The sequence below is a fragment of the Rhynchophorus ferrugineus genome, unplaced genomic scaffold (assembly GCF_030347505.1).
Source record: "Rhynchophorus ferrugineus isolate W39M unplaced genomic scaffold, kcgeb_rfMv2 rfM4, whole genome shotgun sequence".
NCBI lineage: Eukaryota > Metazoa > Arthropoda > Insecta > Coleoptera > Curculionidae > Rhynchophorus > Rhynchophorus ferrugineus.
In genome coordinates this window covers 23,472,501-23,487,880 of record NW_027472583.1, presented here as the reverse complement: position 1 = coordinate 23,487,880, position 15,380 = coordinate 23,472,501, and the positions used below count along the sequence as shown (strand labels likewise).

General features: G+C 31.5%; 1 protein-coding gene across 5 annotated transcripts in view; it reads left to right on the top strand.

Moving 5' to 3' along the window:
• The window catches only part of AdamTS-B (ADAM metallopeptidase with thrombospondin type 1 motif B), a 179,360-nt gene that overhangs the window by 116,282 nt on the left and 47,698 nt on the right, over positions 1-15,380 (top strand). For all 5 annotated transcript variants that reach the window (XM_076403490.1, XM_076403491.1, XM_076403492.1 and 2 more), the window contains exons 3-5: positions 2,407-2,735; positions 9,424-9,629; positions 9,687-9,951. In XM_076403490.1, coding sequence (XP_076259605.1) covers positions 2,407-2,735; positions 9,424-9,629; positions 9,687-9,951 — 800 coding nt within the window. The remainder of the gene's footprint in view (positions 1-2,406; positions 2,736-9,423; positions 9,630-9,686; positions 9,952-15,380) is intronic.

Below are 15,380 nucleotides of genomic sequence, written 5' to 3'. Positions count from 1 at the left end.
CTATCAAGCTATGATAGGCTTGGGATTATTTTACTTTGTTATATTCTACTTCTTGGATGGAATGGAATATAATGGGAACTTGAGGCTATTCAATCAGCATCGCAATTAAATTAATTTAACGTTACCGGCAAAACTCTCTGTGATATATCCTTAAATGTATTTATATTATTATAAACAAAGATAGTATTTCAGGATGCCGAATAATTACCTCCTTAAGTGCTCCTAAAATTAGGCCGCCAGCTAAATGCCCACTTATTATTTTTCTTTACCGAGATTATCGCTCGACCACGCACACATTTAAAATGTTTAAACAAATCATTTCTTTTAATAATATGATTATCAAAGAAATTGCTCAATTTTAGCTCGGTATTACGTCTTTACACCGTTTATTTAAAAAGTCTAAATACGGAAATGATAGAGATAATATCAAAACAGATTAAACCCAGGGTCAATGGCTATATGGCTTTGCTCATAAATAAGGCGAATTAATTAGGATTAAAATATTGTTTAGGTTTCAATTAAATCTGGTACATAATATTGGGTAGATCCTGTCTTGATTTATTTTCATATGAAATAGTTGATTTATAACTGCATTAAATAAATTATAACTTTATATCGAAGTTCAAGTTCTAGTTAATTATGGAACTTTTGTTAAGAACCCTTCCACTTACACATACATTTTTTAAATTAATTATATCTTACATTAAATATGCTTAATAAAATATTAATTTACCAATTAATGTAATGCCACTGTTCTGTTGTACCTCCATTAATACACAAGTAAGACGAGTAGGCGATTAATACTTGAGTATATATTTCCCAATTTAAAATAAAACTAATCTACTTAAGCTAAAGTTAGGAATACACTTAAACACTAAACAAGTTTGTCTAGTTTGGTTCGCTTCAATCTTCTTATTCCCTGCGTGTTGTCCAGTAACTGTACTGCTTCCACATTGCTGGAATTTCATTTCACAGGCACATAATGAAAATAAATTCAAAATAGGTAGTTTAGTATACCAAAACTTGTTTCTATATTAAAGTAGCTGATAACAAGCCGCTTCGCCTTGCACAGAATAAAAATTGATTGTGGTATATAGGTATAACATATAAACAAAATCCTTAATTTCAAAACAATAATAAAGATAAATTTAACGCTTGTCTTAATGGAGGTAATGTAAATATATTATTACTCCTGGATTGGAAACTTGAAATTTCTAAGTATCTATTTCTTTTGTTCCAAGAGGATCGTCCTTCCAGTTTCTTGATTTTCTATAGTTGAAAGTTTATCATTCGAATAATCAAGAACTTTTCTATCTAGTTCAGGACGACTCTATGTACTTTATAAAGGCTCTATAGGTTATATCTTATAAAAGCTTCTCCGCGTTCTTCAGTGTGACTTTAAGAATATCTTGAATTAGCCTGCTTTAATTCTTTATTTCAAACTGCGCTTGCAAATCTCTGCCTTCTTTTTTCATTCATGAGTGAATTTATTCATTTAATTGCACATATTCATTCCTATTTGAATACAAGCTAATTTATAAAAACGCCATTCTGTTAACGTTTTGAAAACAGTGGTATGTGTCTTCTCTTGTATTGTGTCTTATCACAACTAACTTATGAATATACACATTAATATAAATCATCAAAAATCAACGGCCCTTAACCAAAATTTAACCATTTAAAATAACCACTTTCACTAAGCACTGTTTCTATTCATTCACGGACAGAAAATATTATACGAGACTAAAGTCTATTGACATTATTCTGAAATTCTCTTAAAAGTAGAAATTATCCCTAAAACACATTTAATCTTATGTTGGAAAATTAAGAAAAAACAACAAAATGGGTTCTGTGTTATGCCCATGGTATAGCTCAAGACCACATTCCTCTGATTGTACTTATTTTGAGCGAATTGGGAAGATAAAAAGAATAGAAGTCTAAGAATAGTCCATACTGCAACAAGATAACAAAAATTAAACTAATTCGCTTATAGTTTTAATAAAAATTAATAGAGAGTAACTGTAAAAACTGTCAGATGTATCTCAAAATGCTATTAATATGTAATCAAATTTGTTAACAGAATTGTTTAAAGAGCTCAAGATCTAACAATTCATGATTAAGAAGGCTTTATAGTTTCAATAATTAATAGAAAATTTAGATTAGAATGAAATTAATCATTGAATAAACTATTTATAAAATTGCCAATAATTTTGACATTAGTTAGCATTGCTTAATAATCAAACAAGCATCAATATAGTTAAAGTAATACGTTATTTACATTTGTTATTGTTATTCAACCCCTTATACTGAAAAAATTGATACTACTGTTTATATAATTTATTTAAATTATATAAGTACGTACAAAAAATTATTAACTAGTTTACAATATTTTTTTTTAATTTTCAGGGCTATACACGAATGAAATAGAAGGTGCCCATATAACAATTCCTTTCAAAGTCAATGAAAAGGGAGAGCACCTAACTTATAACTTGACGCATTACCATGCGCATCCCGAGGATATCTTAAGGGTGAATATTTCCGCGTATGACTCGGTACACCACTTGGTTTTAAAGCCAGCGAAAGACTTTTTAGCCCCTGGGCTTATCATAGAGAGGAGAGGTGATAAGAAACATACCAGAATAGTACCAGACAAGTTCCTCACCGATTGTCACTATCAAGGATATGTTCATGGTGAGACTGAGAGTAGAGTTGCTATATCGGCATGTAATGGCCTGGTAAGTACACAAAGATAAAATTTATCAACACTAAAATAACCTATTTAATGATATTATCAATAAAATATGTTTAACAAAAAAATTGATCCAACTTCAAAAAATAAATAAGGAACTCACTAAAAAGTAAATAATAATCAAACGTAGATTATTAACACAAAATATGTACCTAATAATCGTTGTGATAACTAAATAAAAATAAACAAAAACCTTATTCAATCTATCTACTACCACTAGTATTTTATATTCTACTGTATACACACAGTTTATCTAATACCTATTTAAACCTATTGTCCATTTATAGTATTATTTTAGATAGTAGCAACTGACCACTTTCAAGTCGGTGCAGAACACAAACAGTTCAATTTTTTAAAATATTTTATTTTTCTCCTTTTAATATTAGATATTTACTCAATAAATCACGCAGTTATTTTATTAAGTATCACAATGGGTCGGCTAAGTAAAGGTGCAACCCGTATGAGGAAAAATAGGAATAAAGACACAATGATTAAAAATAAGAAACGCTTCAGGCCCCGGGGTCCCTCACCTATCCTAAGTGATTTGAAAAATGTTCTAACCAAACTAGAACAACAAAAAGCCGTTACCTCGTCGAGAATCGAATCCACGACCTGCGCATGTGTGCTGAAAGCTCTAATAACAACACCATTAAAGCAGTTGCCTGCAATATTTCTACGACTTCTTATATGATATGGTTATTGCTAAAAGAGCAAACTGATCGGCTTTTGTACATTAGTTGCGTTACATTAGTTTTCGATTTCCCCCCTTCCCGCCGTCAGAACCTGACTTCGTTCCAATGGGACAACCTCGAAAATGCACTCTTTCGAATAAAAAAATAACTTTAGGAATCGGTCCATAATTGACGGAGAAATCAGCTAACAAACATTAAAGAAATTAAGCCAAACATAGAACCTTCTCCTTTTTAGAAGTCGGTTAAAAATTTGGCATTCATAATATGTATAAAGTTTGCAGGCTAATTCTAACATATTTTTACTACTATGCCAAATTCTGAGTTCAACATATTTTCAAATATTCGTGCCATGTTGGTATGACTTAGGATTGAACGTATTAATGATTCTATTAATTTATTATCCATATTACGTATTCCCCGTTTGAACTTTATCATAACATTACAAGGTCAGTTGCTTTTTTCTATCACCTTCTTTACTGCAGTAATATTTTTGGGCTTGATAGCAAGTAAAGGATGTAATTTTCTATGTAAAACAAAGCTCAAACCCTACATTTAATCAATAAAATCAATGTATGCATATAATTTAAATAAATATAGTTTCCAACTATTTCAATATTATATCATGCTTATGTTAGGCAGTAACTTTAGTTTATGCTAGTAGGAACATCGGTAATGAGAAGTTAAGTTAATAGAAATAGTTAATCAAAATATAGAGCTATAATTGTCATAACTTCTAGCAGTGGATATAGATTGATTCGACAAGAAAGTATTAATTAACCTATAGGCCCATAAATGAAATTCAAATGTTTCTGTTGAAATTTTAATCTTAATGTGAATAATCGGTATAAGTAAGGAAATCGATTTTGCTATGGAAGATAAGCATTTGTTTTCGCAATGTGAATTGAGTGGTTTGAATATCGATTTGAATATATCGAACCAAAATGAGACACTGTGCCCGGTTACAGGAATTGGAACATCTTGATTTTAAAATACGAGTTACTATAAACCAAAATAGAAATAACCTGATTTTGCAAAAAAGAAAATGACATGTATTTCTAGAATAATATCAAACATTTATTTGATGTGATAATCACACTATAACGTTCATAGATGGTTATAAGCGCCAGCTTGAAGGCTGCTCTACTCCTCATTGAAAAAAAACACCATCCGTTCCGATTTCTCACGCGATACAAACTAAAGAATGCTACGACACAATGCGTCAATTTTGACAAAGAGCAAATACAATGAGAATCAATGGATAATTTGTGGCCATCTAAAGGTTGATTATGAAATAAATTGTACTTAATTTCCAAGTATTAATCACCTTAAATATTTATTAAATTTTAGTGATCTATTGGTTGGAATACAATTGTTATTCTCGAAATTTTGCTGTTTTTTTTTCTCATGCAGAGCCGTGATGATTATGTATGAAAGGCGCAGCAATGTCATGGCCATTATGAGCAAGAACAAAAAAACGTGACGTCTGTATCACTTCTGGATTGATAGGATGTTTCATTATCACCTCTTCATATTAAACTTGGCCTTATTAAGAACTTTGTTGGGTGCTCAATCACAAACAACCGACCTTCCAGTACTTTTAAAGTACTTTCCGATTTACCAATCATATGCAAAACTCAAAGAAGAAGTACTTGTTGAACCTGATGTTAGAAAAATGGCTGACAGAGAGTTAAAAACACTTGGAATCTCTGATTTCAAGGTTTCAAAATATGTATCACAACTTTCTCGATAACCACAAATCACCAGATTAAAAGCGCGTAATCGACATTTTTTTGCAAAATTACCCTAAGATTAGAGCTCGTATGTCTCTCAAAATACATTTTCTGTATTTACATCTTGATTTTTTTACACAAAACTTGAAAGAGACGAGCGACAAGCAAGGAGAGAAGTTACACCAAAGTACAGCGGAAATCGAGTGGATATCAAGGATTTTGGGACAATGACGCTTACTGTTGGGCCCTAATGTATGAGACTAATCTCAATCAGTATAAAAGAATCAGCTAACCTCTGTTCATTTCAGATTTATACTTTTTAATTCAATAAAGGGCCTTTAATGGTCAAAAATAGTAAAATAATGAATTTATTGAATAGCTTAAAAAACCAATTTAAAAAGATGGGTTACTGATTTGGGTTTAGACCCCCAATTAACTTTATAAACAACTCTAGGTTGGTCTAAGTCCAAAACCTTGTATAGTTGTGAAATAAACAATTTCAAAAACAATTAATAATAAAACCATTAATGCAACTTTTTTACCTAAGCTTTGATATACATTTTAAAGTATTTTTAAACAAATCAGTAATTAATAAAAACAAATTTACGTTAATAAATATTTAAATTTTCAAACCACGGTACCAGTTTGAAATGAATAAAATATCACTTATTAAATCATTTAGCGGCATGATTTAACCGAAGCTGGGACCTTAAAATGCACCAGAAACCGGCCCAGTTACATAGACCAGATAATCTCAATTATCCAATAAACTTATATAGATTGATAGGCGCCATTAAAATGATCGAATATTCATCAGGCGGGTATCAAATAGCCCGGACAAGTGCATTAATCTGACAGCAAAAACCAACAAAATCCGAACGGGGCAAATTTCCATAATGCCTCGCGGGTGGGCCCCCGTGTTTTACTTCGCCATCGCGTTTACGCCGTCACAAATAAATCTGCATAAAGCCAGCGAGAAGACAACAAAAAATACACGTAATAACGGCTCGCCGAACTAAATTACGTAAACAGAACTTAATTGGTTCTTACATAATAATGGGCAATTTTCGTTTTGATTTAATAATAATGACCGAACCGTCCGGTTACCAACAATTAAAATAATCGATTTTCCTCCTCTGGTTTCGCTCTGTGTTACGAATAACGAACGATTGCATTTGCAGTTTGTCTTTAATTTGCCGCCTCAGGATATGTATTCGTTCAATTTGACTGACTTTTCTTGCATATATTAGACTGTCATCCTTAACAAAATAATCTGGAGATCGCTAGCGTTTGTCACATCATCATAGATACGACAGAGCAGTTTCTTTCTTGGCCTATGACTAATAAGTGCAGTTCTACATTAAAGTAGTAAATATAGTGTCAAGTCTACGTGAGATATATAACTCCTCAGTATATTAGGGGTTACGATTGCAAAATTATGTTAAAGTATGAGAATCAAGTTGCTCTAGGTGTCTATCGCATCGGTAGCCTGCAATTCAACAGCTCTACTTTTTTTAAATTAATTACATATTATATTAGATATACTTAGTACAATCTTAATTTACACATTAATTTATTACTACTCTTCTATAGTACTAGCATTAATACAAAGACAATGCGAGTACGGTATTAATACATCAGTATCTATTTCCAAATTAAAATAAAACTAAACCACTTAAGCTTAAATTAAGAATACACTTATACACTAAACAGGTTCGTGTGGTCTAATTTCCTACGTGTTGCCCAATAGCTGTATTGCTTCTATATTGCTGTGATTTAGTCAAATTATTTCATGTTTTAAATGCGAAATCTTGGATCACTTCGTGTATACATTTGATTTCAGGATTATCGTGCAGCTCTTCGTTTGTTACGTAGCTATAAGCATTAGTAATTAATCATAGAACCTTGTTTCGGATGCCTTAGTTTACTAATTGGTTAAATGTTTTAGTGCAACCCCATATTTGCACTTCACTGGTTCAAATTTGTTTTATGATATCTTTGATTTTAAAAGTCAAGAATATCTTTCGACTAACAAGTACAATTGCTTAACTTTTAGTATAATCTGCTTTGCTTTTTGTCTAACATGATGTTTCCAATTTAACCTACCATCGAGATATACTTCGAGACATTTAGTTGATTTTTCTCGCGGAATATGGCATCCGTCAAATGATATAATTAGGCTTTTGTCAATCATCCGCACGTCTGTAGTCCATTTGTACATCTTGTTGACCGCTACTCGTCGTTTTTCCACATAGTTTGAAACAGATTTTTTGCCATGATAACTGTGTTGTCGGAAAATATTCCAACTTTTGTTGTGATATCAGCAGCATAGAGCAGATACAGTAGTGCTCCCAAGACATTACATTCTAGAACTCCAGCCAAAGTAGTTTGAAATGCTGAAAATTTTCTTTCATGTAAGACTCTAAATTTTCTTTCTAAAAGGTATGATTCGAACAGTCGACAATTATTCGTCGGTAGCATCATTTTGCTTATTTTGTAATCTGTATTATTAATAATGCCAAATGACATGCCCGCTTCAAAGCTTATGAGACGTTTAGGAATATTGCAGGGCAGGCTCTACTTCGCGAAATTAAAATAATTATTTAAATAAAATCCTGTTGAAATATAAATAAAAAAATACCTAAATGTAAATAATATAAGTATAGAAAATAAATAAACAAATATAAGTACACCACTATAACAAAAATAAAGAAATATATGTATACAAGTGTAAAAGCTTTCACCTTTTTTCATATTTCTTTAGTGCTCTCAATTTTATGGGGTCTATTAAAGTTCTATCTTCTAGTATTGTTAATACATAACAGTCAATTTTCAAATTTTATCTTATTAAGTTATTATGGATTGAATAATCAAAAGGCTGAATATGTATGTGTTTTTTAAGATATCATTCAAAATAACTGATATGTTATCATTATCGCAAAATGTAGGTATTCATTATAAAAGTAATAATAGAACCGAAAATGATACGAAAAAAATGCATTGATTACGAGCACTAATTAATTAATTCCCTAAAGAGATATAATTATTTGGAATACATTAGGCAAAATAGATTTGTTTAAAGAAATAAATCCTCTTAATGTAGAAATTACATTTTTAATTGATGGCACTGCGACAAATAATTTCTAATTATCCAAATCATTCCTAATTTGCTTTTACCTTTTACACAGTAACTAACACATCAGCAGCTGGGTTGCCTACAGAAACTAATATTTTTATTATGTCCTATTGAAAAATAGGTACTTTCTGTTAAAAAAAACAATAAGTACATGTAATAAGACACAATCGATAGATAATTGTACATATACCTGGTAGAAACAATGTTGGATAGGCATTTACTGTAGGATCCGTTCGTCAAGGAAGAGTAGTTCTTATTTCCTCACTAAAATGCCTGTGAAACACACATGATGATGATGATAAAACTTTAAACGATATCTCCTTTCAATATCATCTTTAGGTACCCAACATTTCTCATTGCTTTTCTCATGGTACACCTGATACAGAGACAATATTTATTTATAAATTAGGGTTTGAGCCATCATTTTCTATTAAAACATCTTCGATTCTTCACGGAAAGGAGTCCCCCTCAAACCAAGACTAAAATTTTTTGTATGTATGGGCGTATTATCATATATTATCTTGGCAGTATTAGGAAGCAATTTTACGTTCAGGACGTCGAGATAATAATTCACAGAAATCCGCCGGCGACGTGAACGAGAATGTGAATAACGAAACTTCCCCCATGTATGACTGGACTATAGGTTTTTTATACTTATAGGAACTATAAGAAATGATCAACTGTCAATTTCAACAACAACCTATGCTACTTTTGTATCAAACGAATATCCTGTACCAATTTGATTCCCAATTTCTTGTTTCGACTTATATGAGAAGCCTTTATTCTTCAATCCTTACAGCTTCTTCAATTAACCTTTTCACCATCATTATAGATTTGCATCTAAATATAAAAAATCACTTTAGGAAGCCATTTTAAATCTACTAACACAAAAGAGATATAACATATGTGAAAAATATAAAAGTTATCCAAATCAACAACTACCTCTAAAACTAGGAAAAGCATTGGCATACACGGCATCCAACTAAATTATTTTCAAAAGAATGTAATATATTTATAAAATGCATTTAATGTTTATGCTAAATATTCTACTATATTTAATTACAGTACGATTTCACAGAATCAAATTAAAATCATAAAAAATATGTTTTTTTTCAGGCAGGTTTTATTCACACCAAACAAGGAAAAGTCTATGTCGAACCTGCATACCATCCAGACAAAACTATCAGCCCCGGCCACAAACACCTCGTTTTCAAACGATCCGTGCTGGTAAACAGCATCCCAAACAAGAGGAAACGGAAAAAGAAGAAGAAACTTCATCAGAAATCGAACTGCGGTACTCGAGACCCGAAACGATACACCGAGTATGTCATACTAATTGAAATTTAATATATTATCTTATGATAGACTTTTGCCGGTAGGTTGGAGTGGCAGAAGCAGCTGGGCAAAGTGAAGGTACAAGAGAAGAAGCATAAACACGGTAAATCTCAGAAGAAGGTGGATATTCTCAATGTTGGTTATTCCCAGATGAAGAAGTTGAAGTACAAACATATTAAAGCTATTCGAGGAAAGAGATCTATAAGTCGGCCGCAATTCGTGGAAACACTTCTGGTGGTTGATAATAGTATGATCGAGTTTCATCAATATGAAAATATCAACAATTACCTGCTGACGTTGATGAATATGGTAAAGTATTACTTATAGAACCTCAGTAACATTCCACATACACTATTAAATTAATATTTCATTACTTGTTCCCAATTTAAAACACTCAATTAAAAAAGTCGTCATGGAATATATTTTTATTACATTTTTATTATTTTCAACGATTAATCGCTATTTTACAACTCTGACAGTGCGTATTTGACAATGAGATAATAATAACTCACCACATATGTATTTAAATTGTGGAATAAATAGACATAACATAACAAATAGTATATAAATTTAAGAGAAGTCAAAGAGAAAAGGCTCTGAATATAATAGCTGGTTAAGAGAATAGCACCTATGGCCCGGTATTGAAGGACAGTTTTTTCTTACAGATGGTTTTAAAATTACATATATCTTTCTCAATAAAAAGTTATTGCTCTTTGAAAATGGATATTCTAAAATGTCCTCTTCGTCATACCTTGCTTTTTTTATTTTCGAAAGAGATAAATGCGGTAGAAGCTCATCGAGAACACTATGTTAATGATGATGAGTGCTTAAGTGATAAAAAATATCACCTCCTACCGGCCTATACCTATAATCTTAAAATCTTTTGAGAAATTACACATAAAAAATATAATAAAAAAAATATAATAAATAATATAATAAAAAAAAAGATTATTCCAGAATACTAATTTGTCACATCACAGACTTGTAAACAAAATAAATGTAGACTTAAATGTCAAAAGATGTTGTTCGGTTGTATTTACGGATAGATCTCATGCTTTTGATAAAGTGTGGCACATAAGGTTGCAGGTAATATTAAAGAAAGTCTTCTCTCATCCACATTTTAAATTAAAAACTGACCACACAGATGTCACTATAAAAGAAGACAATGAACTCACTGAATTACAACCAATATAATCAGTTTCGCAAGGCAGTGTACTGGATCAAGTACTGTACCATATATAGTAGAGAGCTTAAACAAGATAATAATTCGAAATTCAATTTGCAACAGTCTCATAACAGCCATAAAACACGGATTTCTAATGGTTTCAGCAACACTGCTTTTAATATTTTTAAAATAATAGAGTAAAACCAATATCCAGGTGACTTTTGAACTAATATGTTATATTCTAAATAGCCCATCTCTAGAAATCTTCGCTGAAACTAAAACAATAGAATAATAAACGTCATACGTACAAGAATAACATCAATCTTTTGTTTTGTCGCCGCCAACTTAATTTCCAAATCAGAATAATTATGCAAACTACGTTTAAAAAACATATAGCTCAATTAAGATGTAAAGAACTCGTTTGATATTTCTGCGAAACATATTATAAAACAGATTCGAACAATCTAAACTTGTGTAAAGGTCTGAAAGCTTTAAATTTATTACGTTCTTATTTGTGGAATTAAACGAATAAAAAACGATTTTGAATGACATCCAATCAAATTTAGATTAATCTGTCGATCAGAATTACTTATGTTCATCGTGTTGGGAAGGCGTTAACATACATCATGAAACAACGACTAATAAATTACGAATTTGTCAGGGATATTGAAATTTTCTAGGTTTTCTAAAAATATTTCGGATTTATTTGCTATAAATATATGTAAATATATTTAATGTATTCATCATTTCAACAGAATTTCGTGGTGAAACATTCAGAATTTAATCACTTAATAACATAAAGAATGTTTAATTGGTATATAGTGTGTCAAAATCACTAATCTGGCAATAACTTGCAAAACTTGTCATCTAAAATAATACATGTAATTAAAATAGAAATGAGCTATTACTATCAAATAAATTAATCTTGAGTGAAGATTTAATTCATTATTTTAATATTACAAATATTTGCTCAAAATCACCTTATTTTAGTGAAAGTTATACTCTAGTCGAGGAAAGATATCAAAAACTATTTCCGTGTTTTAATCAATAGAACCAGATGAAATCTAAACAGAATATCGCTAGTAACAGGACAGTGATACAATGAACCATTATTAGAACAAAAAATTAAAAGTTATTTTAAAAGTTGTCATGTATTTCCTGTCAGAACATAACATATCCGAGCAGAAATTCTCTTCTTATGAACATTCACACATTGTATTGTTGAAATCTAATCCATGTTTGAATCCATCTTCCATGTGTGCCGGAAGGTCATTACCGGTTTTCCTAACAGATGCTGCTAGGTATAAGTATATAATGATTTGACTTGACACATATGTCATTTATTGTTAAAATTTGTTATGTTAAAGTTTGCGAAAGTAACAGCATCATATATTTATACATCTTTGAAAATGTTAAGGTTCGTGCCTGAAAACGTGCGTTTGTTGCACGCATGTGATCGTTTGCTGGTAAAAACGTACGATGAGCATACTCTAACCTTTGAAACATATGAGGCGTAATTTCGAAAATTTAAAAGTCGTGATTTCAATATGGGAGATAGAGAACGTTCTGGTAGACCGAAAATGTTCTAAACTGCAACAGTTATTAGTTGACCCTCAGTTGAGGACCCAACCCAAACTCAAAAACAATTGGCAGAAGCGTTAAATGTCCAACAAGAACCGATTAACGTCCGATTACGAGCAATGGGGAGAATCCACAAGATGGCAAAGCAACATGAATTGAAAGACATTCAAAGGGAAAATCGAAAAATCGTCCCTTAAAATAGTGCTTCCAAGTTATTATTTTACTTAGTTTAATTTATTTTCAAAAGCCCTAATTGCAAAAAAAAACATAGTTATCACCTGACGAAGCCAGCCGACCTACTACAAGCCCAAATCGTGAGGGCCGCAAGACAAGGCTTTGTGTCCCACCAAGGACCAGAGTGACTTGGTGTATTGCGAACTGTTTAAACCTGGTGAACCCGTTAATGTGATTGCTTCCGACAACATATAATCTATAAAGCAATAACTTATAACTTATAAAGCAATACCATCAAGAAAGCGTTGAAAGCACATGGATGGAACATATTATCGCACTCGCCGTACTCTCCAGACCTTACCCCATCCCTATCAACTTTTCTCTTCAATAAAACACGCGCCTGCGGGGCAGAACTTTTTCGCAGAAGCACCCAATTTCGAATAAGATAGAAATTTACTCTGTTGCGTCTTTATATGTAAAGATGCTGTTATTTGAGAGTTTTTTCAGTTCGGATGCACTCGATATAATGAAATATAAAATTTTGACATATGTATAGAGAAGTTAGGTTGAGATAAAGGTATTAAGAAATATGTTGAAAAATTAACAAGTATTGTGAATATAACATATAAAATATGAGTCATCAAGCGTGATATGTAGTAATTAAAGTTAAGTGAATAAAGTCCATAAATAGTTAGCGGGTAAAATAGCGGGTAAATCGCAAGTTGAGAGGTTCAACAGGTTTGATGAAACAGTTTCTTTTGGGATTGAGTCTGTAAATTGCCTGAAAGATGGGCAAAATGTATAGAATCAAATGGCCAATACTTTGAAAAATAAAATTTTCCTCTTTTTTTGAAAATATATGTAGCTTAAAAAAAATCGGTACTGACATTTCGATACACATGGCATCTTTGAATTATATTGGTTTCATCTATCAGAGATTTTTATCAACTATATCAAAATCACCACGTCTAAAACATCGAACTAATAAAATTTATCAAATTTTTTTATCAATCAATCATATTAGCTAAATTAAAAATAATACTTACAATTTTACAAAAACCACATAACACAAGAAGAATTAAGAATGTTTTTTCGAAATTAAACATTAAATTTCATATTTCATATGATATTTCATGAGCTGATGGTTGATTCATTTTTAGCGCTTTTACCGATGACTAACCATCCAGCTGCGTTTTTTTTTTACTGAACTTTATAATTCAGATCAAGACCTAAACTTCATCTACCTATGCCTACTCTCGCATTGTTTTAAAATATATAAGAATATTTGGTTAAAAATATTACATCATCAATATATATATCGAAAATTCAGACAAATATGCGTACATTCAACAATTTTTTTTGTATCGATCAATAGAAAGGACGGCACTAAACCCAGAAACAAAAGAAAAACAGAGTTTAATCAACAAATAGACATCCTCATTCCAATAAAAAGGTTAACAGTATAGACCGAATGGGTTTTTCTCTTAGACTCGGTGTCCCAAATGCACGATACCCTGTTACCGAGTCTTTGACACGCCATAAAACGACATAAAATCGAAAAATAAAAAGCGCCGGGAAACTAAAAACCTATTTAGTAAAGGCTAAATCTATTTAGAGCTGGCGCCAAAGGCACAAAGCAGACCTCGAGCTTAAATGTGCCTTTTAAGGGCGCCGAAGAGCCCTTTCCACCGACGATCAAATGAGAACTCGTAAAATTCCTAATGTACGTACTCCCTTGTTATGTATTGGGCTTTACAAATTCGATTGTTTCGTTCGCTAAACACATTTAATTATTTTTTATTTTTTTTATAATAGAGAATCACTTAATATACCAACAATTATAAGTTTTTCTATTAATTACATTAGATATGCTCAGTACAATCTTAATTTACAAAATAATTTTCTTTCTACTGTTCGGTTGTACTTACATTAATACACAGACAAGGCGAGTATGTGAATAATACGTCAGTATGTATTTCCCCAATTAAAATAAAACTAATCTAATTAGGCTAAAGTTAAGAATACACTTATATACTAAACATGTTCGTCTAGTTTGGTTCGATTCAATCTTCTGATTTGCTTTGTGTTGTCCAGTTGACACATATGTCATTTATTGTTAAAATTTGTTATGTTAAATTTTGAGAAAGTAACACCATCATATATTTATACATCTTTGAAAATGTTAAGTTTCGTGCCTGAAAACGTGCATTTGCTGCACGCATGTCATCGCTTGCTGGTAAAAATATACGGTGAGCATGCTCTAACCTTTGAAACATATGAGGCGTGATTTCGAAAATTTAAAAGTGGGGATTTCAATATGGGAGATAAAGAACGTTCTGGTAGACCGAAAATATTTGAAGATGCTAAACTGCAACAGTTATTAGTTGACCCTCAGTTGAGGACCCAACCCAAACTCAAAAACAATTGGCAGAAGCGTTAAATGTCCAACAAGAACCGATCAACGTCCGATTACGAGCAATGGGGAGAATCCACAAGGTGGCAAAGCAACATGAATTGAAAGACATTCAAGAGAAAATCGAAAAATCGCCCTTAAAATAGTGCTTCAAAGTTATTATTTTACTTAGTTTAATTTATTTCCAAAAGCCCTAATTGCAAAAAAACATAGTTATCACCTGACGAAGCCAGCCGACCTACTACAAGCCCAAATCGTTAGGGCCGCAAAACAAGGCTTTATAGTATATAGAGAATCACTTAATATACCAACAATTATAAGTTTTTCTATTAATTACATCTTACATTAGATATGCTCAGTACAATCTTAATTTACAAAATAAGTTTCTTTCTACTGTTCGGATGT